This window comes from Pleuronectes platessa, chromosome 18 (genome assembly GCF_947347685.1).
Source record: "Pleuronectes platessa chromosome 18, fPlePla1.1, whole genome shotgun sequence".
Classification (NCBI taxonomy): domain Eukaryota; kingdom Metazoa; phylum Chordata; class Actinopteri; order Pleuronectiformes; family Pleuronectidae; genus Pleuronectes; species Pleuronectes platessa.
The window spans coordinates 16,587,409-16,611,467 of NC_070643.1; the positions used below are offsets into that span (position 1 = coordinate 16,587,409).

The 24,059-nt window shown below is 39.5% G+C and overlaps 3 protein-coding genes across 7 annotated transcripts in view; 1 reads left to right on the forward strand and 2 right to left on the reverse strand.

Moving 5' to 3' along the window:
• Window positions 1–1,193: 1,193 nt before the first annotated feature.
• Window positions 1,194–6,815, reverse strand: dus3l (dihydrouridine synthase 3-like (S. cerevisiae)). Its single transcript, XM_053446652.1, has 16 exons — window positions 6,751–6,815; window positions 6,050–6,149; window positions 5,683–5,947; window positions 5,244–5,598; window positions 4,904–4,980; window positions 4,712–4,807; window positions 4,456–4,497; window positions 3,621–3,773; window positions 3,363–3,479; window positions 2,985–3,050; window positions 2,658–2,768; window positions 2,397–2,493; window positions 2,096–2,171; window positions 1,811–1,999; window positions 1,547–1,675; window positions 1,194–1,435 (listed from the first exon to the last, which is right to left on the reverse strand). Exons 2-16 carry the CDS (start codon window positions 6,124–6,126, stop codon window positions 1,363–1,365), a joined length of 1,923 nt encoding a protein of 640 aa, XP_053302627.1. The 5' UTR covers window positions 6,127–6,149; window positions 6,751–6,815; the 3' UTR covers window positions 1,194–1,362.
• Window positions 6,816–7,081: 266 nt separating this feature from the next.
• LOC128461574 (transcription termination factor 1, mitochondrial) lies at window positions 7,082–9,895 on the reverse strand. Its single transcript, XM_053446555.1, has 2 exons — window positions 9,762–9,895; window positions 7,082–8,829 (listed from the first exon to the last, which is right to left on the reverse strand). Exon 2 carries the CDS (start codon window positions 8,778–8,780, stop codon window positions 7,608–7,610), a length of 1,173 nt encoding a protein of 390 aa, XP_053302530.1. The 5' UTR covers window positions 8,781–8,829; window positions 9,762–9,895; the 3' UTR covers window positions 7,082–7,607.
• Window positions 9,896–13,875: 3,980 nt separating this feature from the next.
• The window catches only part of akap9 (A kinase (PRKA) anchor protein 9), a 54,998-nt gene continuing 44,814 nt past the window's right edge, over window positions 13,876–24,059 (forward strand). For all 5 annotated transcript variants that reach the window (XM_053447330.1, XM_053447331.1, XM_053447335.1 and 2 more), the window contains exons 1-2: window positions 13,876–14,117; window positions 21,843–22,103. In XM_053447330.1, the coding sequence (XP_053303305.1) occupies window positions 14,070–14,117; window positions 21,843–22,103 (309 nt within the window). In that variant the 5' untranslated portion in view covers window positions 13,876–14,069. The remainder of the gene's footprint in view (window positions 14,118–21,842; window positions 22,104–24,059) is intronic.

The following is a 24,059-nucleotide window of genomic DNA, read 5'->3' on the forward strand; positions in this document are numbered from 1 at the left end:
ATTGTCACCTGGGGCCAATTAAGGGCCAAGGTGTGTTCAGGGAAACCCGCCAATCAGCTGCGAGGAAATAGAAAAGAAGGAAGTTCAATGTTTGTTATTGTTATTTATTTGTATATAACAAAAGAAGTGATCAAAATTGTTTGTGTTAATTTGTAGGATTTGTTATCATTTACGCTTTGACCTGAACTTGTTTCTTTCGGCAAATACGCAAATGACACAATTTTAAACCTTAAGAACTGTCATTTATTGTTGACTCCTGCGATGCCTTTTAAATGATGTCTCTCTCATGTTTTTGTGTTTTATCTTTTGCATTCTTTGAGTTCGGCCATTGAGATCTGATGCAATCCAGTGAAACTATAAAATATATTCGTCCTTTATAAAACTTTGTATATTGGTCAGGTTTTATTAAAACGTTCCTTCAGGTGTTAATTAGATTACACGGTCATTGTTGTTGCATTGGGATTCATTATTTCAAAAAATAATTTATAATATTCTCCTGAAATGTTGTGTGCAAAACAGTAGAAACACTTCTCATTGTAATGTGGTCTAGTTCATCACCACTTCAAAGTACAACCTAAGTCATAAAAATATGGTTAATTATTACCTCCATCAGAACTGAACGTTATTATCGTGGTAGAGGTCGAACTGATAACTCCATTAGATCCTATGATTATTATAATCTTATTATTAGTTGAACCTAAAGAGGTGACCTGTGTCTATTTTGAAGAAATAAAATTTGAACAATTAACCGTAGTGTAACTTTATATATTTTCATAAAATCTCCAAATAAAAAATATATTCTCACAATTTGTTTTTTTGAAATGTAATGTAAATTTTACAAGCTGTAAAATGACACCATCACCATGATAATTTTTTATCTGAACAATCAATTAATAAAATCCCCCAAAGTAGAATCAATGTCTTTGAATTGAAAGTATAATATAACAAGCTTCATACAGATGGTGTAATATAATAACATACTCTATACATGTAGCCAAGCAGACTGATAACTCGGGGTATAATGGGTCTCAGTGTTGCATTAATTCCAGTAACTTAATTTCACATCCTAACAAAATGAGTAAACTCAGCTGTCTCCCCCACTAATTAAAAAATGTACTCCATAATTACAGATTATAAATCTCAATACTTCTTGTAATCAGTTAAAAAATACATTAAAAAAAAAAGTGAATATCTAAGTGTGGCCAGAGACTTTATTGCATATATTGAAAGAATACAGACATCCATGTACTCATTGCATCACAGGTCAAAGAAACAAGCAATTTGATAGTCTTTTATTATTTAAAACGAAATTATTTTCAAAATAAAAAATTCTCTTTGTCTGATTGTCAGACAAAGAGAAAATCATTTGTAGGAGTTGGCTTTATGTTTGGGCAGGAAGTTGAAGGTGGTCGGGACAGGTCCGAGGAGCATTTCACTGGAGAAGGGAGAGGGTAAAAGGTTATAGTCATAAATGCATTAAACAATCTCTTTAGACTTAGTGCAGCTCACTGAATGTTTTTCTTATATATTCGAGTTTCCTGTTCACCTTATCCTGATCCAGTCCCCAGCGTTTTGACTGGCCATCAGTGACTCAAGGTAGTTTCTGCCTAGGTAGTACGGAGGTCGCTCGTTGATTTTCTGAGGCACTCGCTCCAACAGACCCACTGGAATATACCTGAGACACGGAGTGATGAAGAAGGAAAAATTAACTTTATCATAACATTTCTTTCCAGTCCACTTTTCAGTGAGGATTCAAAGTGAATAACTAGTAATTATATTTGATAGCTTTGCTGATGATGATGTTGCCCACCTGCACATGAAGGAGAGCCACTCCAACATGAAGGTGCGGGTCTTCTCCACACCCCGGGTGTCAGAGCCCCAGTGCTCCAGACCGAAGTTGGTGAAATCCCTGAGGATGTCCAGGCGCTCGCTGGACGAGATGTCCCAGTGTCTGCTCTCCTTTATCTCAGTGAAGATCCAGGGCTTAATCAGAGCACCCCTGAAAAGACAAAATCCAAACATCCAAAACAGAATTTTAGGGGATCTGTATTATTTTATTGTCAGGTATTACCATTATTTTATCTATGTTGTGTACCTTGCAATCATAATACCAGAAACTCCAGTCTCTTTTGCCCTCATGGCATCTTCATAGGACAGAATGTCTCCATTTCCTGGAATAATAAAATCAAGTCACTTTAGCTCACCTCTCCACCTACAAACAGAATGTGCTTTTATGGCCCATGCATGACTTTACAAACGTGAGACTTCCTCATTGTATTACTGTCTTTGTACAGTAGAGGGGGTTGTTCTCTCTTTCCCAGTATTTGTCTCCTTGTCAACATTTTGCCCTGTTCAGTTTTCTGTGTGCAGCTGCAATCCTTTACAAATCAACATACCAAAAAGTGGGACCGGACTGGCCAGCTTGGAGCAGGTGGTGATATAGTCCCAGTCAGCTCCTTTAGTGTAGCGCTGCTCTCTGGAACGGCCATGCAGCTGGAAGAAAAGGACAAGTATCATTATCGTTTGATGCCAAAATCATATCTTTTTTTAATTTGCAGGCATAACAAGTAAACTATTTTTAATGGCAGGATAAACAAAGTTCTCAAACTCATCTGTCTTTTACTATGCATGAATGCATCTGCTATTTAAACCCTGACCGTGATCATGGAGACGCCCCAATCTTTCATCTCGGGGATGAGTTTGTGTGCCATGTTGCTCTTCTCCTGAACTCCAGTGCGGATCTTGACTGTTAAAGGGACATCAAGCACCTACCGGAAGAAAAAACTGTTTTCATTCAGCCATTAACTTTGAATTAGAAAACATTGTAGAATCACTTTCTATGTAATCCAAGCTAAAGAAACACATTGTTTTCAAGGTACAGTTATAGTCACCATTTGTTTTGAGTATTTTCTCTTGTATGGTAAACCAAAGCATAACTGACCTTCTCTATGTGAGATTTTACAGAAGGTAAATAAGACACTTACATAACTCATTCCCTTGATAATCTGTTCAAACTTCCTGGTGCGGGTCATTAAGCCGCAGCCTCCACCCTGATGAGGAAAAGCAAATAAACATCTGTCAAAGAAATGTCACATTGATGTTATATATTTATGTTAAATGCGGCTTTCCTCCCTCATGTACTCAATTAAAAGTTACAGTGCATTAACATTTTAAGAATGATTCTATATTATACCTTCTATCGTCTAAATTAAGGATTAAAGAGTTTTGATAATATTGATCAGGACATTTTTCACACTGGGCCCCATGTGTATCTAAAGTTGCAACAGTTTACACTGCAGGGAGGGAAAACTCAAACAAAATAATGAGACTGATTGTGGAACCCTTCCCCGATGAAGGTTTACCTTCTTGTAGACGAGATCGATGGGGCATCCAGAGTTAATGTCCACAAAGTCGACATCAGTGTTGTTGTTGATGAGCTCCGCACACCTCGTCATGGTGTCGGGGAAGCTGCCCTCCACCTGGAGACACATTTTTTCAATTTCAGCACTGATAAAAAAAACCTGAGAAGTAGACATTATCAAAATCACCACATGAGCACAGTTATTCAACAGCTCGGATGAGTTCTGAAGAGAAGAAAGATATTTCCACAATAACTTTACCTGGACGCCGAAAAGATCTTCACTTTCGTGCCTCTTGAGCAGGGCCCACTCGGACTGCTGCCCCTGCAGGAGGTTTGTGCACATGGCCATCTCCCCACAGGTGATGTCTACGCCAAAACGCTTGCACACACGGCGGAAAGGCAGATTTCCACACTGAGGAAAGAGGGGCAAACATTATTATGGGCATTAATTTGATATAATTGGTTCTCTCAGTAGTGTAATATGTTGGTTTTAAACAGTTACTCTACACTTCACAATGCACCATGCAAATTTTGTAAGATGTCACAGTTTGCAATCGAAGATGGTTGACTTTGGACTTCTCCATGCAAGGAGAGTGATTGCATTATATTGGAAAAATGTAGAACCACCATCACTGGCAATATGGAAGAGGGAGTTAATGACTTGTCTTGGACTGGAGAGATTGACATACATTGTTAAAGGTAAACAGGAGGAGTTTGCTTGTATTTGGGAATCATTTATGTCATTTCTGACCAATGAAACGGATAACACTGACTGAATAACAGGTTATGAAATGATTCTGCTTTTTTTTTTTTTCTTTTTCTCTCTGTACATCTTATCCTTATTTATTTATTTTACTCCATTAGTTTGTCTGTTGTCATTGTCCATTTTATTTATTTATTTTCTCTTTGTCTGTGTGAATGAGTGACTGTTCTAGGGGATATAAATGAAAAGGTTTGTAAATTCGTCATAAAGTTTGATATGCACTTGAAACTTCAATAAAAAATATTGTTAAAAAATAAAAAGATGTCACAGTTTTTGAATCATTTAACATATAACACAAACTTCAATATTCATTCAGTCTGGTCGTACTTACAGTTGTAAGAGGAGCAAGGTAGAGCTTGTCTCGAAAGTCCACCTTCAACAAAGAAAGACAAAGACACATTTCTTATCCCTGTACGCACACTAATCATAGAGAAATGTAATGTCTCCAGAATATTTATCAGTGTGAATTGGCTTTTAATTAAGTGTTTGTTGAGCAAGAAGATGATTATTCTTGCGTAATCTCACTCAGTGAAATACTTGGACAAATTATGCAGATATTTTGGAGGATATAGTTGGCTGAGATGTACCTGTTTCTTTTCACAGGAGCGCAACTTGATGATATCTTCATCAGTCAGTGGCCCGACCGTCTTCACTGGAGGCTGATTATCTGAGCTGGACTGAAGCTTGGCACAAAGAAACCAAAAAACTATTAACAAACGCCACACGACACCATGGTCATCTGATTGATAGACTGATGATAAAAAGGTAGAGCTTTGTACCTTCGTTTGTGCTTCAGTAGAGACGTGCTGCTCCCCTCCTGCTGGATCTGCGGATACTTTAGTTGCACACGCTTCACCTGAGTGTGTGAAAGAACCGAAAATATAAAACCAAATTCAATCCATTCAAATTTTAAATATGTCTATTTGCATTTGGATACCAAGGCCTACTTTAGAGACAGTGCCAATTGCTGCCCTCTGTCAATGTCAGTTAAACTTCATCCATTTAAAAGACACATTAAAAGATTCTAATTGACAGCTTCATGTTTAAAGAGAAGCAGAAATACTCGTAAACAAATGTAAATCCATATCAGTAGATCTAAAACCACTTGAATCCTCTTACCATTCCCTTGCTGTTCTGTTTTTTTGTCCCTGCTGTTCGAAAGTGCTTCCAGGTACTCTTCTGACTTCTTGAAGGGCACAGAACGCTTCCTCAGACGAATCTGGAGGTCTTTGCTCAAGCTGTTCTTCACCGGGTTCCTGCCTTCACGAGCCTTAATTAGTTCTGTGTTCTCCATGGTTTGAAGGTCAGGTGACGTGTGCGCCTTGGCGAAGCGACAGCAGAGACCATAGGAACATTTTCCAAACGTATCATAGAGGTAACAGCGTTCCCCGATGTCAGCCTCCTTAGCGGCCAGGTACTCTGCGACGTCATGGTAAAAGTGGCATTTGTCTCCAAAGGGACACTCCCTGTTCTCCTAAATGGAGAGAAGATGGGACAGCATCTATCAGCTGACTGAGTTATTGTGCGTGTTCGTGAAGAGTCAGTTACCGCTTCATACCTGAATGATGGAGAGACACAGTCGCTTTTCATCATAGGTGGTCGGCTTCTTGTGTGGCCTCGACTTATTTTGACCTCGAAGGCGTTTACCATCAGGCCACACCTCCTTTTTTGCCCTTTCCTCTGGGTCGGGTTTAAACTTTTTCACCTCAGGCCCCTGCACACACGTCTCCTTTGTCTCCTCAGCTGCACCATTATCAGTAGCCTTTCCTCCGTTTGTCTCGGAGTCTATGTAGCTGTGAAATTTATCTTTGGTTGTTATGAATCTGCAATGACAAGAAAAAGAAGACGGTAATAATCATCCTGTTGTGTCAACATAATTCTTTCTGTTTCAAGAATGACTCAGATGGATTTCACAAGGTCCTTACTCAGGTCTGAGGGCCGCTTCGCCCTTTACAGCTACCGGTGTCCCCTTCTCAGCGGTGACCTCCGTGACTTTCTCCATCACCGACCTCACCAGGTGACCAGCTTCGTTTAAAAACACAGCACGACAACATTATTCATCTCATGATCCAGCGAGTCTCGACACAATCAAGCTGCATATCCTCAGGTATCATATAATCAGAATCATAATTCTATGTCACAAGTACTTTTGGCTTTCAATTAGGACTGGGCAATGAAAACAATATGATATAAGTTATTGCAAAACAATCGTCACACACAGGAAAAATAAAATAAAGCAAATAAAGCAAAATAAAAGCACACACACATATAAACACAAATATAAGAGTATTTTTGCAATCTGCTCTTCTCTTCTGAGAACTATAACCTCCCATTCATTTATAGCTAATTTGAAATTGTACGTGCATCTCGTAACGTCCATCTATAAATGAAACGAGTTACTTGTGTGTGGTTCCTGAGGTTGTCACTGTAAACTGCTGGTGTGGCATATTCTGCTAACGTCAACTGAATGATCGCGACCATGCTACCAAGCTAACAGCTAACAGACAGTTGACGCGTGCAACACCGCGAACGACGACTTATTCATTCATTTTTTTAATGTTTAAAAGTATCGTCATAAAGATCAAGACGCATTAAGTGTATGAAACGGACTTCACTAGTTTCTCACCCTGAGACGCACAGCAACAATCCAGCAGCGTGAGAGGTTGATGTTGTGCAGCTGTCAGGCGGCGTCCGTGCCAAACTAGCAACGAATGATGGTTCCGCCTCTCTACATGTCTGTGGCGCTTATTCCCAGTTATTATTATGATTATTATAACTATTTGTTATACTATTATTTGTCTGTCGTCAAGAGTCACAATATAATTTATAATCTTATTTGGATATGGATGTTAATATCTGTATTTCTAAAATAAAAATACCTTACATTAGAAGTTACATGTTTGTATGAGTTCATAAACACATGGATAGGAAATAAAGATAACACATGAAGGCAGATCTTGTTATTAACTTTTATTTAAAAAATCAATCAACATGTAGTCATTTACAAACATTTCAACATTGTGCATATAAATGTTTAAGACAGCTGTCAGCCAAAACAATTCTTGTTGATTACTCTACTTGATATTAGAGATGAAACATTCAGCAGTCAGTTTATTAATTAGTGATTAAACATAAATGAAGAAACTGTTCTGATGCACAATTGTTCATTTAAGTAGTTCTTTCGAAAATGCCAACTATTCTAAATGTCCAGCTTCTTAAATGTGAGAATTAGCTCTGTTCTTTATTAAAATGTTTATAAAATGAATATCTTTGGGTTTTGAAGAATACAGTATGTTTTCTTAGGAGGGTATGATGGTCATGTTCACTACTTGCTGACATTTTACTCACCAAATAATCGATTAGGAAATGTGTTCAGATCAGTCAGAAATTATATTATTGTCACAAAATAAATGAGTAATTGCTAAAAAAAGAAAACATGACTATCCTGAAGCCAAGCTCAAGTAAAAGTGCCTTCCAACATGATCATAATAATATTTCATCTTCTGGTGAGCCAGTAAGTTTTTCTATCTTTGCATCAAACCGCTTTCGGCTGGAGTCCAGGATGTTGATGCCGTTCTTCTGGAAATCATACCCCACTCTCTTCAGCTCCTCCAGTCGCCCTGTGATGTTCTCTGTGCTGTAGTCCAAAACCTTGGGCTTCTCCACTATCTGTTTCATCGTTATTCCCCCTTTCAGCAGGCAGTCCAGTTTCAAGCTTAATGTGCTCGGCCCAATGTACAGGACCATTGGATAGCTAATGATCAAGTTTTTAATGTGAGCTCTCCGACAGCCGAGGGAAACCATCTTCTTCTGAAGGCTGTTAAAATTGTTTTTCAGATACTCGTTTGAAAGATCCAGAATTTCCGCTACAGGGCCTTGCAGAAGAGCCAGCAGTTCAGCATCACTCAGCTTAAGAGATGATCTCAGGATATCGATGTTTGTCTTGACTCTCTTCGTGCTTCGGATTAGAATGTACAGGTTTCTGGTTATGACAGCTTTTACAAACTGCTCTGGATTCGTCCCACCCAGCTCTGCACAGATGTCTTCCAGAAACTCCACCATCTGCCTGTTGAGCTCTAAACTGTTGGAGAATGTCCGCGGCGCTGTTGTCAGCAGGCGGTGGAGGTCTTTGGTGTTCAGTCCCATCGACGTCAGAAAATCGATGTTCTTCTCCAGGTTCCCATTATCACTGGAGCGGAAGAAAGACTCAGGTGAGCGATCCAGGATGGTCACAATTTCTGCATCAGTCATAAAGATGTTCCTCCACAGATCCCAGCGCTGTTCCAAGTGTTCGATCGAGCGAGTGATGGCACGGGGGTACCGGGATACGATGCTGGCGATTATTCTGCGGCTGGCACCTTTGCCTTGCAAAAACTGAGCAAGGCCCTGCTCGTTGGTGAAAGCTTTACGAAACACGCCGGGCTGTCGCTGGCGAGCCTTTTTCACATCAACTCCCATGAGGTTCAAGTTCTCCAGCAGAGATTCATTCTCTGTGTTTCCCGGCGGCTTCAGCTCAATCGTTTTGGTGGGACCAGTGCAAAGCATCCCTGGAAGGCACATTGACCTCAAATGTACATTAATGAGTCTCAGGCTGTGCTGCAATGTCACACACTGATGGAGGTTGAGGAGGGCCCTCACACCAGGTAATGCAGCCATTTTCAAAGAGGACAGCTGCTCCGTCACATCACCGCCAGTGTCAGTGGAGCTAGAAGAAACAAAAAATGAATCACGTTACCACAATAACCACGTGGTCATAAACAATGCCGGTTTTAATGAGGTCTTTGATGGTAACATTTAACTAACTTTGACACTGTGGTATAAACATACACTACATAAATCTTTTAAGACAAATATATGTTATATATTGAAGAATTGTTGTTATTAACATGTGTGTGCTAGAGTGGGAAATATATTTTAGCGGGTATTAAATGCATCATTTCTTAATTATTTAACAGATCTTTTTGACGTTAGCTCTAAATCTGCAAGGTAACCAAGACTACAGCTGTCACATAAATGTATTGAAATAAAAAATTAAGAATAACCAGGAGGCTTCCAGGTATATGATGTAGCATATGATTCCAGTACTGATTAAATGCTAATTATTAGTCGAAAATTTGCCTGCAACCAGGTCTAGTTTAAGGTAAAGTTAAACCTGCCTCAGGACCAATCCTAATTCCATGTAAATTAGTTTGAATGAATAAATAAATGAATGTTTCTTTATATGCTTTGCAAAGCCAGTGGCCATAAATACTTTCTATCTATTCTCCATATACTTGATATCATGATATACTTCATTTGAGCCCATATCGCTCTTTCAGGCCGGTTTTAGATATAAACATGACATCTCTTTGACTATAACTATATCAGGGTATAAAGTTCATATATCGTGCAGCACAATAACGAACAGAAGTACATTTGATTTTTAAAGGACATATGTGAGTTTGTAGGTTTATAGATAGTATAAGTTCTGTATGAAGTTCACATTTAACTATTAAAACTCTAACTTAGCCACATAGGGCCTGAAACACTCGTTATTTATTACATACAGTGCGCGAGGTCTAATACATGACTTTTAATATGGACCCATTGACCAACCCGAAGACCTTTCCACACGATGTTTAATAAAACAGCAGATACCTTATTTCTACGAGTTAAAGTCTCCTGTTGGTTGTTTGTCTTCACGCTGGTGAGAGTTTACTCCTCTGACAGGTCTGAGAGCAGCACACAGCGGAAACACACAACTTGGTCGATTGAGGGAGGAGCCACAACGTGACCTTGGTAGTTAGCGCCATCTATTGGCCTGGAGGTATACAAAAAATGTATTCACTTATTACCACTAGATGGAAGCAAAAAGGTTTCATGAAGTTCCTGCCTGTCATTGGACCTGGATGCCAATGTGAGATTATAAAGCAGCAATAACTGGTGATATGATGAGGAACAATTTGAAATAAGACAATGATTGCATTGATAAGCACTGAAACTGTCAATTTTCTGTTGGTCGACTTATCAATTCATTTATTAAAAGCTCATTTCCCTCTGCTACTTAGTCTATAGGGTTTTTATATTGTGTTTTATTTACATTGTATATATTGGTTTGCTGGTTGTACATCAAATTGCCCTTGAAGGATGATAAAGATTTTCTTTTATGGACAACTTTGGTTAATCACAAGCATTAGTAAGGCTGTCAAATATATGTAGTAAAGTAGAAAATATTTTCGCTGAAGTGTGCATCAAAGACAGCATAGAATGACACAGACACACACACACACACACACACACACACACACACACACACACACACACAATACATTGTCCATCTTCTTATAGTGCTTAGTTTCTCATGGGAACGACCACGATCCATAAAGGATGGATGGATGGAGGAAACTATATTTTATTTGGATAGACTACATTAAAGAGGACTAATGCAGTTTCTGAAGCTATATGCAGGAGCAAGAGAAGAAACGTGATATATGAGAGTCTGACATCCACCATTTACCATGTGTTGTGGTTCACAGCATGACACTGAGGAACCTACTGACCCGTTTCTTCTCTTTACTGATGAGAACCACCACCTATGAATATTTTAACACATGTGATATCTTCCTCGGGCAAATTAACTTTCACTCCGCTGCTGTAACAGTGAGGAGAACGTTGTGTGATATTCAAAGCATCTTTCTACATAACATATTTTTCCACTTTTTACTTTGTTTGCATAATGATGTGAAGACAGAAACTGTTCTGGTCTGTGCTGCTTCCTGCTTTAATGATTTTTGGTGCAGGGTAAAGGATAGGGGGGGGGGGGGGAGTGGAGGACACAACAAAGGAAGCCTAATTTGATCTATATTAATAAATAGGAACGAATCAGGGGCCATTAATGCATTTTACATCTTTGGATTTTTTGGGTCTTAGAACTGTTTCCAGGCTAACTCAAGATAAACCGAATGAATAAAACATTTAACAGTGTACACTTGTATATTCCTTCAAATAACACATTTATGCTGCCATTTACATTTAAAAGTACATTTCACACAAAGTGGCTAATGAACGGAAAGAGACTTCATGAGCTTTTTCTCATCACACAGACTTAAAATATATGATTAACTAAATATCTCAAACCAAAAATGGAAAACAAAATCCGGTTTTCATATTTATTTTGTTGAACTCATATGTATAGTGATAGGCATTTCTGCAACGAATATCAATAATGAATTTCTCTTAGGCTGTCTGAGTCCATTCTTATTTCAGAGCACTTGTTTCCTTAATCTCTTTGATATGTGCAGTGAATGTATGCACTACTTGCCATATACATTCCTGTTGTTGTGTTTTTAATATTACATGGAATCCTGTCCCGATCCATTTGTTAGTGGTCGACTTGCTAAAGTTGCTCGGGTAACTGCTGACACAGTACTCCTTCAGCGAATCAATAATTTAGAGGCAGACGAAACTTTCAAATGCTCAGTGCATCGTGCAGACGGCGTTGTGTTCACAGGTGGGACCGAAAATAGGTGAGAATGTCCAAAAGAAGATGGGTGGAATTCAAGATCTGCCAGACGATAAGCTGCTCGGCTCCTGTCAGCCGAAGACACAGGGCGTCCTCTCCTGCTGCTGCTGCTGCAACTGCTTCTGCTGCCGCTGATGGTAAGTTTACTGACCTTGACTATAAACATATACACACACAAACACATATCTATATATATCATTCATGCACGTCATAAATGCAAGATTGATTATCTTATAAAAATGAATACAGATAAAGTATTGCAAAGTTTGCATGGTTACAGGAGGAAAAAATGTTTTAAACATTAAACCAACCAGAAGATTTTTCAAACTTTCAATGTAGTAAAACCTCTGCTGAGGGAATTTGGACTCTAGATTAAATAATCAATTGAGAAAACATTTGATCTTTATGTTATTTCTCCTGTGGACATAACAAACAGTTAAAGCAAAGACACAAAACTAGAGTAAACAAGAAACTTAATCTTAATCCCATAGGCCTTTCTAAAAATGTAAAACTCAACACTGGCCTTTCTAAAATCCTGCCACGAGCTATCATCCCTCTGAATCACTGCCCACGTCTATTATGATTCATTAAGATTGAATAAATGATGTGAAGATGAAACTTAAGTCTGCGTATCAGTCTAGTTTATCAGCTCTTTATTAAATGTTTGCTGGAAATATCTGTTGAGCAGAAACAACACCAGCCTTCAGTTTACAACAACATGACAATGCATCATCGTATGCTTTTTTAATTGTATGTGAATTATTAGTGGACTCAAATTACATGTGGAGCCTCTGTGTAAAATATCAGCCGTCCTTTTCTTTTATCACCTCCATCTGAGCTGGAAACTGATGCCTGCAGTCTCTCATGTTACCTGGTGCCCCCTGCAGTAAATACAGCTCAAATGTTTCCTCCATATGAAACAAAATTTCAGCCTAATGTAAAATATAGATTACACACAGCTCAAGACATGAAGGGATGCCCGATGTTTTCATCAGACAAAAACACAGATTTGCAACGAAAATACGTAGTGGTCTCAACCGGTACAACTCTGGAAACCTTTCCTCTGGTTACCATAGAAACTGTGGAGATGTTTTAAGCAGAATTCAAACTTCCTCAAAATTTAATTGAAGACGTTGTATACAATTGTTTACAGTGTTGTGAATAATTCTTAACAACATTTCTTAAGTTATCCAGATATTGAGGTATCTTTTCTTTACTAATTGAGAAGTGTAAGTAAGTTTGAAAGTATGGCACATTATCTTTCGTATCAAGATGAGATTAAGTTGAAAGACTGAACACACATTTGCACATCAGTTTTGTTTAGTTTTCTTTCCTCCTCCAATTTATCATCACCTGACCCATCAGATTTGTCTTGTGACCCTTTGGAGGAGCATGGCCCTGAAGCTGAGGAGCCCTGAGCTCAACTAACAATACAAAGGAGTTAAACAGCTCCTCTGCCCCTCAAGTACCCACAACACTAAAATACTGATTACACATGGTTGCCTGCAGCATTAATTATATAATTTATTACAAAGGGATTGAGTTTATATAGTTCATGGAGCTTTTAACACTTTAAGAAGGCCACATTAAGCTGATGATACTTCAGTACTATTATTCGTGTTAGGCTCCTAATGCAGGAACATTGTGGTATGAAGCAAAGAATCTGATCATCTTGACCTATTAAATGTACTGGTTTCCACAAAATAGTCATTTGTTTACTTCACGAAATATATATAACTATGATATGATATGATTAATATGATATATGAGATATATCTCATGCCATGTTATGTTATATTATGTTATGTTATGGTATGATATGATATGTCATGATACGACATTACGTGAGGTGGCGTGTCATGCATGACATATTACAATAAATAATATCTGTATATGTCATGTCATGATATGATACGGTATTTTTAACTTTATGTTTTTTAATTACTGGTTTTGTACTGCAGCAAAATTGTGGGCTCAGTGTCAGTACAATGTCTGGACTTAGAGCAAAGTGCTTAATGTTTATACCATTCTAAAAGTTATTGTGTAACTCTGGTGAGCCCTTGTGTTTGCTGTGTGTCCTTGTGTATCTCCCTGGACACTGTTATTGCTTCCATGTGCTGACTGTCACTAAATTCACACGAACGTAATTGGCTGATTCGACAAATTCCGATATTCCTGGCGGCTCGTGAAGGCACCACTGGTGGAATGTCGGTGGGCGTGGCCACGGAGGCACCTACCCGACGTCACCCCAGTTGTGTGTCTCATGTTTACGTGGAAAACATGGCGGCGGAGTACCAACAAGGAGACAGCACTCAGTGAGCGAGAGTCCGCCCGTCTCCGGCAGCGAGCGGCAGGGAGACACTTTTAACTCCAGGGCTTTTCCGGTCGCTGGTTGTTTCGCATGAAGCAGCTTCTCTCCCGTTTCCGCCACAGGCCCCGCGGTGATGGAGGACGAGGAGCGGCAGAAGAAGCTGGAGGCCGGCAAGGCTAAGGTAGGACTGTCAGTGAGTTAGCTTAACTCTGCGTCTGTGCTGGTTGAAGAAGTCCGAACTGGGGCTTGCACTTGTTTCAGTGTGTCAGCTGTTAGTCTGCGCCCCCTCCCTCTTCCTCTCTCTCTTCCTCACCCTCTTCCTCACCCCGAACGACCCCCCTCCTCTCTCAGCTGTCAGGGACCACGCGCCACGCTCTGACAGCCGGGCGGGCGGGGAGCCGGGAAGCCGGGCAGGCGGAAGGGAGGGAGGACCGCCGGGGGTCGGCTCGCTGCAGCTAGCCACAGCCTCCCCTCCTTTGTCACGCTGCCCCGGCTTCACTGGGGTAGTGTGAGTGTGACGTGGAGTTAAGTGTGTGCACCGATGCCCACTGCAGACACACACATTGTCATATCCACGTTGTTATCAAACGCCGGATGGAGTGAGGCTGACAGGCTGGTGGAACAGGATATACAGGACATACCCCCTCTGGGCGCAACATGCACGGCCCCACATGCCAGACGTGTGCTGCTATCGACTTTTATCAATAAGCAGCTTCAAGAACAAGGTCAGGGCAACCCCCCCAACCCCCCATCACACACACACACAGAAACACACACACGCACACACACACACTGACCTCCCACCTCCCCACTAATGAAGCCATGCAGCAACCCATTCAAAACAATGTTGCTATACAGAAGGAAAGAAACATGTCAGTGTGTCAGTCACATAAATAAATGTCTGGTGTGATGAATGACACTGAAATAAATATAATAGATATTCTAGATCAAGATTCAAAACTTTACTGGCACACAACTCAGCTCTTCTTGACTGGTGAGGCGTTGCACGGCCCTGCAGGATCTCTGCTGTTGACATTTATATGCTCAAACAATATGTATATCAAAATATGTATATCAGCCGATAATAGACCTCGTACGTATTATTATAAGAGTTGAGAATTTTGACTTGATAAAGCACTGCAATCAAAACACTTTCCACCCTGACCCTGAGAAACATTTAATATGCTGTGTTGGTCACTACTGGTTTCGCAGTGGTTTAGGTTTGCACAGTGGGGCTGGGGGGGGGGGGGAGACCTTAAGAAAGACCATCTCCCTGGTTATGGCTCAGGCATTTTTGGTTTACAAAAGGCCCCTCTGTCCTGCAGGAGGATGTCACACCTGTTGTCTCCATAGTACCCGACGCCATGTGCTCACATGCAGGGGAGAAACACATTGATAGATGTTCAAAGGGAGATCCAGGAGATTCACGGCTTATTCTAAAATGCTCCCAAACGCTGACTGGATCCTTCAAGCTCAGGTTGAATCCAAGCTGATATATGTCGGAGTCATTAAGCAACTATGGGGACTATTTGGATTATGACATGACCTACTTTCTCTAAAAACGTCTTTATTTCTACAGTAATTGCTTTTGGTGGTAGTTCATAGGAAATATTACTTTTTTCATACTTGCTCCTGTTATTATTTTCCAGTTGAAAAAGCAGACGCAAAGACAGGGGGTGGATGTTTTGTTGAAGAGTCCATGTTGAAGTCTAAAAATGTCCGTCTTCTGTTGTATAACATTTGTCCCCAGTATTGAGTCATACCAGATGATGAGCAAAATGCTGATTGTGGTCTGGTTTTTCTAAGCTATTGTTCCAAGACATTAGCTGCAGACATGTTGTTGTTTTCACTTTCCTCTGAGGACAGTTGCACTGCAGAGAGCTAGTGGAAGACTTCGGCTTCTGTTACATGATAGATTTGTCTTTGAGTTTCATCTCCTGAGACTTGAAAAGCACCCATCACTGCTCTGATGAGCTAATAATGGTGGAAGATTGAGTGTCAGGTCAGAATGAACTCACAGGCTCACGGTACCTTTCACGCTCATCAGGAGGGAAGACTAAGACTTGAACCTCTTGTATTTTCACCAGTCCCATGCTGTCTAAGCCCAGACTTTACAGAAGCTTCTAGGTATCTAAGTGTAGAGTCAACATTATCTTTCTACTCCAGTGCTGTAACATTTCATAAACTAAAACATGCAAAAGAGATGTTAGATATGAATGAGTCTCATGAGTTAAGGAAAGCCAAAAGGTCCAAAATTCTCCATTAACAATATAAAGGTACATTATTTATTTTAATTTTTACCCTCTCTGTTCATTAGCACGTCACTGTCAATATTTTGAGCAGCACGGATGTTAAATGTGACTTCAGGGAATAACGTGTCCCACGCCATTTGTTGTTCCAGCACTTACAAAATTCGACTGATTGGCTGAGGGGGGAGGGCACCGCAGTGTTGACTGCAGACGTCACAATTATCTGTTCCCCTGCTTCTCTGATGTGGCCACTGGGCACAAACTAAAAATATGACATTACATTTACCAGCCTCTGTGCATTCATGTGTGAATTTTGTATTTACGCAGAATTTGGTACCCTTGAGCTTAATTAATATCTCATCTACACTTTGTCATTTAATAATTACTTCCAATAAGGAGGTTATACTTATACTCATTGCCGTTTATCTGTTTGTTAGCAGGAAAACACAAAAAAATACTTAACTTATTTTTTTTAAACTTGGTAGAATAGAAGGTCATAGTTCAATAAAAAACCTATTAACTTTTAGAGATATGTGCTCTCTAAGTTCCCTTCTCCTTTAATACAGAATTCCCGCATCTAAAATTCTATTGTCTAAATTTAAGATCTTAAAAAGTCTTAAATATATTAATATTATTTAATCTTTTACATTTAAGATAATTCGTAGAGGGCAATTTCTTGACCATGTATAACAAAGCTCATTTTAAAAGACTCCACACAGCCAAAAGGTCAGTGTCACTGTCGGGCAGAGTTGGAGGCTCTGAGGTCAGCAGAGGTACAAGTTAATCTACTTAGTGAAGGCCTGAATAGCTTATCCTTAAGGTGACTCAGCATGAACACACTCTGCATCGCACTATGTGTGGATTAGATTATTACCACCTTGGCTTATTAATTGGTATATATGACCCTGCAGAATTTTACTGTTTTACCAAAGTATTTATCATCTGTAATTCAGCAACAAAACTTTGAAATACAAGTTGAAAGTCTTATTTTGGCATGTTGTCCTGCTTGAGAAGGGATTTTCATTTGATTAATTGAATGTGATGGTCAAACAGCTGCCCAGGTTTAATTAGCTCCAACCTGGATGAGGAGCCGCACCGAAATTACTGTGTGAGAACTTTCATGGTAACTGAGCACTTACTTTGAAATGCACAAAGACTTTGTTTTTGCTTGACACAATATTGTCAAGAGTCAGCACCTTGCAGAGAGCGTCAGAGGCAGGAGAGTATTTGTGTAATCTGAGGCTGACGCACAGGAATCGTACCACAGAGGAGGCCGTCTGGGTTTTAATGTCTGATAAAATGTTTTCAGATAGGATTTATCATCACTTGGCCTAAAATACAACAGTTCATTCATTAGAGCTTTGGTAAATGTAACTATTTGGGATGGATACACAGCAGAATGCTTTTTGCAGCTTTGTCACACTCATTCTGGTTTGTTAGGTCATGCACGCCTCTTCTTCTGCCTAACAACTTTCTTGTTTTTGCAAAATAATAAGCTTGAAAGTGCTAAGTCGTGTCACCCATAACAACTGCAGTTTTTTATGGCTAGAAATATTCTGTTATACAAAGGAATTCTGAAAAAACATATATCTGCTGGACACCAGAAACACTCTTATGAAACCAGGTGAGGATCTGCAAAAAATCATCCCATAGGCTACATTCAAACCCAGGACGGTGCCGCTACATGTCACTTTATGCACGTATAGACACGATCTATCATATAGTTGAGGTTACTGAGACTGGAGTTGGGATGATTTTAACAGAAAAATAATTCAGGCCCATATCAATGCCATGGTTTTGCACATGAAAAGACAAAAGAAGGTTTCTGTATTTTTTTCCTCTACCAGGAAATATGTGTCTGATGCACTGTTGTTTTTTCTTTGTAAAAGACATTTACATGTAGAGCCTCCTCGACAGGGAGACTGTGTATGCTGTCATTAGGATGATGATGGTGCACAAGCACTTTGATAACTCTCTGCAGAGGCTGGAAGGATACTTGACATTGATTGTGGCTCGGATTTCATGGAAAGACAAGTGCATGATCGTGAGGAATAGGAATAGGTTTCAGAGAGAAAGGAGGGTGAATTATCCATCTGCTACTTTATAGTCTTTAGGTGTTATTGAGATAAGCTTACTGGGATTTTTTAAATCTTCAAGAAGCACCTTATGTTCGGTACTTGTCTTGCATTACCTTGGTATTATGTTTACTGGCAATATGCACTTGCTGGGTATTGTTGCTGTTGCAGCGTAAACACCATTAGAAGTGCAGATAGACTTCAGTAGAGGTTTCAACCCTTTTCTTTAAGACATGCATGTTGTGGTCATTGCACTGCCTGTGTTTGCCTCTTGACTCAGATTTATTCACTTGCTGTTCTGGTGATGAACCAGGTGGTGCCGTGGTAGCTTTAGATGCTGTGTTTTAACCCTCATTAGTGTGAAGCAGAGGATTTTGTCCCTTGTGTTCGGTGGGTGAACACAGTGCTGCTGGCACCATGGGCACATGGGAAGAAATGGTAAACCTCCTCCCTGGTTGTCAGTGTATTGCTCAGAAGCAGCATCTTATCTTATGGATGCAAATCAAGCAGCAGAAGCTCAACTGTGTTAGTGCAACATTACACTAAATATATTGTTTCAGCTCATTCACATGCTTTTGTACTTAGGGGATTATTGCAATTTACTTCTTACTCAAGAATAAACTAAATTAAATGGAATTACATAAAGCAAATAGAAATTAGATATTTTCTAAAACATGTATTTTATTTTAAATTGAGATAACTGAAAAACATAGTTTCGAGTTTATTGATATTAATCAGACAATAAATTGAGTTTCAGTCTAACTCTTATCTTTTTTAAATTGAAATATCAAGATTATCAAGATTATCAATCATTGCTCAATCCTGCTTATTGATCCCAACATTATTCACTATGGACTGATACAACCAGACACCATGCAGAGACAGCTACTGCTGTATGAACTATGTATCAGGTAGATTATACTCCAGTGTGTTATAGATTGTAATATTTCCAAACCTTGTTACTGTATTTTTGTATTCCTACATCCCCAAACTACTACATATTTCTCTTTACACCCCATAAGATGTAGATATATTCAGTTTTCATTCTTGCAGTCACAGCATTGATTTGTGTTGCCCCATTAACACCAGATTGCAATCACAATCTGTGGATCTCACCATCGAGGAAATACCTAACACCGGCTGCTGTTGCTGTTAGTCTGCTACTATTAGATTTAAAGGAGAGAAAAAAAATCTGTGGAAAAAAAAGAATATGCATATGCTAGTGTAAATGTGTTCGGACAGCAGATGGTGATTCACCTACGTAGTCTCTGTTTACGCCATATGCTCAGCTGATGCTCTGGTCTGTGCAGCCAGAATAAGGCAGCTCGCCACGATAAGCAGCTCAAAAAAAGGCGAGGGTTTCCTCAAAAGTCAGTGTTTTTTTTGGGACATGATCTTGGCTGGCCTGTTTTCTGCATATCGCTTGTGTGCTACTATGATTTAGTCAGAATGGACAGCCTTATTCTGTAAGCCTGACATTCATTCATATCTCTCGCTGTGTGCCCTGGTATTTGATGGATAAAGCTCTCGCGAAAGCACAGATAGCTGGGGTATATTTGGACGAGGGGTGGAGTGTGCGTGGAGGTGCAGAGACACAGATCAAGAGCCCTTTGAGCTTTTTAGCCATGTGGTGTAGGTGGGAGACGTGATCACGACGCCTACTCTCAGCTCTGTCGTGTCCGCCTCTAACCTTTTGTAGAGCATCAGTCCAAAAGTGCCCACTGTTAGAGCTCCTGCAGGAGAGGGGTTTGCCTGATACAGTAGGTGGATACAATCTGCTGCAAGTGAGAGACAAGTTGCGCTGCAGAAACCAAATGATAAGTCAATCAAAGAAAAACCAATCCCACATCTTTTTTGGTAATTTTTAAGCAAAGAATTCTGGTTCCAACTTCTAAAACGTGTGGAATTTATTTTGTTAGTGTCTTAAGTAAATCAAATGTGGGTACAGGACTGCAATGTCAAATGAAACAGTCTATAGAAATTAAGTTATACATTCTATACTATACACATACAAACACTTTTTTTCATTCACTAATTGATTGATCATTTCAGGGCAGTTTAGAGTTGTTATGGTGCACACAGTCATTTCCTAGACAGGTAAGCAAGTATTGGCGTGATATATCCCTGGCAACCAACCTATCTTTATCCGCTGGGATCCATGCAGCACCTGTGTGGTGTGACACCTGTAGCCCCGGCTGTCTGCCCTGCTCAGCTGTTTCCTGTCACCCGTCCATCGTACATAATGAACACCTGCAGTACCAACTGCTCAGAGAGAAAGAAGGAGAGTGAGTTGTGAAGTAGATTAGAGTCGCACACGTGTCCTTGAACAAACTTTGTAATTAATGGTGTTAATTTCAGGAAAAATAGAGACAGTATTCAATTACTTCACTTCCACATATATGATGAATGAAATATACAAATAAATTAATAATGAATCGATATTTCTGTAGTTATTTATTTATTATTTTGATAGAGACAGTGTTCTTGAATTAACAGACAAAATTCTGTAAATGAGTTAAATGTAAAGGCTAATTTTCAATCCATCATCCTGATGAATTGTACAAGAACAAACATGATTCAAAGTAGATCTTCACAAAAGTCAAAACAAAATCTTAACAAACCATCAATACAAAAAAGCAATTACCCTATGATTAACATTACAGTGCAGCATTCAGATACAATACTTACTTACATAACTTAAATCAAGACATAATTTTAAGCAAAAACTTATTTTTCTCATAATTGTTTTCAAGGAAATGTATCTGATAAGAGACCTGTAAGACATTACCCAAAAGAACATTTTCAGTAAGTGTGAATAGTAATGCAAATTAATAAGTAGAAAATTGAAAGACTGCAATTGAGACACCGTAATGCAGCATGACACTATTGAGAAAATGAATGATTTTAATGAGCTCTAATCCCAAATACAAAACCTCATTAGACACAAGCACTCTCTTGTTCTGTTTTAATGTGTTTTCAATGAAATGAAGTGGAGTCAGTGCCCCATAAATTTGTAGAAATCCTTGAGAGAAAACAAGAGATTCTGTGTTTTAAGAGATTTATTTAATGCTTAAGGGAATCAAAGAATCAAGGACCAAAAAAAACATGTTATTGGCTGTTTGGACAGATCGTTGACATAGTTTGAAAATGTAATCCCTTTACTTGGGATTAGCGCGCTGGCACACCAAGAGGCATGTGTTGTGTCATATGGACACAGGGAGGGAGGATTCACTTGGAGCTGGGAAGACAACTTTTTGCAGACGAGATGTTTCACTCAGGTTTCTCCAAACTGTGCAGACTCACAGTAGGTTAATATTTGTATATATTTTAAACTAGTTTTATAGGCAGACTAATGGGTTATGAGCTTGACTTAAGCAGGTGGTTATTTCCCTTAAGTTCGAAGATAAGGGTCACGTAAACAAACATCTGAACGGAGGCAACGACTGGGAGTTAAGACGAGACTCATTTATAAAATGATGGCTTCTTAAATGTTTTCTAAGGCATTTTTACATCCAAGGATGACCTTTGAATTGAATGTAGTTTCTACATATGTAATAGTCTGATTCCCTCTTTTCTCTCCAGCTGGCAGAGTACCGCCAGAGGAAAGCTCACGCCGACTCCCAGAGGAATCAGAAGAGGAAGAAGAAAAAGAGGACAACGGAGGATTCAGAGGGTGATGCACAGTACGACCCCAATCAGTCTGCAGAGGTGGAGGACTTCCCAGTTGGAGGACGAGATGGAGAACGAGAGGGAACTAAAGACCCCCCCACCACGGAGTTTACCTTCGCAAGGACGCTGCGAAGCGGACAGACTGTCCAGCATGATCAGACCTACACTATAGAGGTAGACCCTCACACTTCTTTCTTATCACAACCAGAAAAGGATTGTGGGAAATATTGACACATTCTGAACACGTCTTTTTATTTCCCCTGGATGACCTGTACAGATGAGTTGTACCTCATGGCTGACATTTCACTTTTTAAATGACCATCAACGGATTTTTTAATTTATTTTCAAAGCCCGAAGCTCGCTGGCTCTTTGACAGATACCCAGAGCAGAGGCTGGAACTTAAGGCTGCTAACAATGTTTATATTTGAGAGTGTAAAAAAAACTGTCAAATCGGCTATGAATGTATATATAGTTAGAAACAAATATTTACATTTAGATCCCTTTAAGTCCTTTCTGAATAATTTGTGACTAAGATAGAATGAGTGTGAGAGTTGAATGAATTGCCTATGGTCCCTGGGGGGCCGGCGTGCAAGTGTAAGCCAGACTCAGACATATATTTGCAGATACTTTATTTAATGCAGTATGATGTTGTTGTGCTGCTTTTTGCCATTTTTTTATAAAAATAAAACAGCATTGGTAAATTTGCATTTTAAATTAACTCAACTTCTTTAAAGTTGGTTGTTTGGGATTTGGTTGAACGTTCAGCAGCTTTCATCCGTTCTTTCATTGCTTCAGACATCACTGGCCGATAACGTCATCAAACATGCTCTTTGAAACTTAACACAGGGAGGAGAACATTTTCACTGTTGATGCATTCTGTGAATTAATTTCACAAATATAACAGCAAGCCTTGATTCTTGTGACTTTAATCAGGGTCAGTCAAATTATTATATATTTTAATAAAATATATGTTTTAACATTTTGTCTGTAAGCTTTGCAAACATACATGCCCTTCAGATCTGCAATGAATTCCTATAGATGAATGGGAGATTTGGAGCAGAGGCTCAATAATGCCCGACAAAATAAATATTCCGGCAGTTACATCATCCTCGAATAAATCTGCCATCTAAAACTCAGGGCTGAGGGTCCTCACATGTTTTTTTCCCCTCAGTCATTGGAGCCCTGTTAGTCTTTTCATCGGCACTGTGCAGCCTCTCTCTCCTTGAACCCGCTGCACGTCTGATGGAGCACATGCCCACAGAACTACCCGTTGTCATGGAAACAGACGGTTGCCTTTAAACAGGTAGTGAGGCGTTAGTCTGTGGGACCAATTCCTGTGGCCTTGCAACTCTTTTCTGCAGACCTTAAGGGCTGATTGAAAGTATGAAGTGTTTTTCATTCTTTCAGTTTTTACCTTGGGACTGACCGAAAGCTCTTACAAAAAAAAAGCTTAAGACGTGTTTCTAAAGAGAGTTTAATTAATTTGCTCTCACACGGTGCTCGGTTCTTTTCAGAGATTTTTGTGACGATGCTGCTTTCTGTGAGATTTAAAGTGGTTGCTGTGGAAACAAAGCGGAAACCGAAAGGTTCCATAATGTCACAACAGTTTTTTGCAGCATCTCAAATGGATTATAATTGCAAATACAAGTGTTGACTCATTGATGCCTCTTTAACTTCAGCGCCTGGAAGTAAACTTTGAATCTAACTCTCTTTTCAAAGAGTTTCTATTGTCAAGTGCATTTTAATAAATTTAGATCCGGTATCTAATCCACTTATCGAATCTGAGTCCTTTTAGATGCCTAATTGAATGTTAATAGGTTTTACCTGTCAACAAGTGACTAAAGGCTAAAATAGATACGACTTTAAGATGTCTCATCAACTCGGTTAATTGTTGGTTGGGAGTGAGGAAGCATTCAATCATGGACTTAAACTGTTATGATCAGAAAATAATTTATGATCAGAGATTTGTGTCTTTCGCAATTAAATGGATCCAGTTTTTCTGCCGACTGGTAACTGGGTCCAAAATGGATCCAGCTTTAGGACCTCATTCCCTGTCTTGTCACATGTCATCAAACCAATTATCTACTTTGTGCATCCTGCCACCCCCAGTTTGAGGTGATGTCCAAGTTC

Excerpts from the sequence above, each read along its gene's own strand:
- dus3l (XM_053446652.1), bottom strand. The coding sequence starts at position 6,126 with ATGGAGAAAGTCACGGAGGTCACCGCTGAGAAGGGGACACCGGTAGCT. Across the intron at positions 3,051-3,362 it reads TCGATCTCGTCTACAAGAAG|GGTGGAGGCTGCGGCTTAAT; the intron begins GTAAACCTTCAT and ends TTTCCTCATCAG. Across the intron at positions 1,436-1,546 it reads GGGGACTGGATCAGGATAAG|TGAAATGCTCCTCGGACCTG; the intron begins GTGAACAGGAAA and ends TCCCTTCTCCAG.
- LOC128461574 (XM_053446555.1), bottom strand. The coding sequence starts at position 8,780 with ATGGCTGCATTACCTGGTGTGAGGGCCCTCCTCAACCTCCATCAGTGT.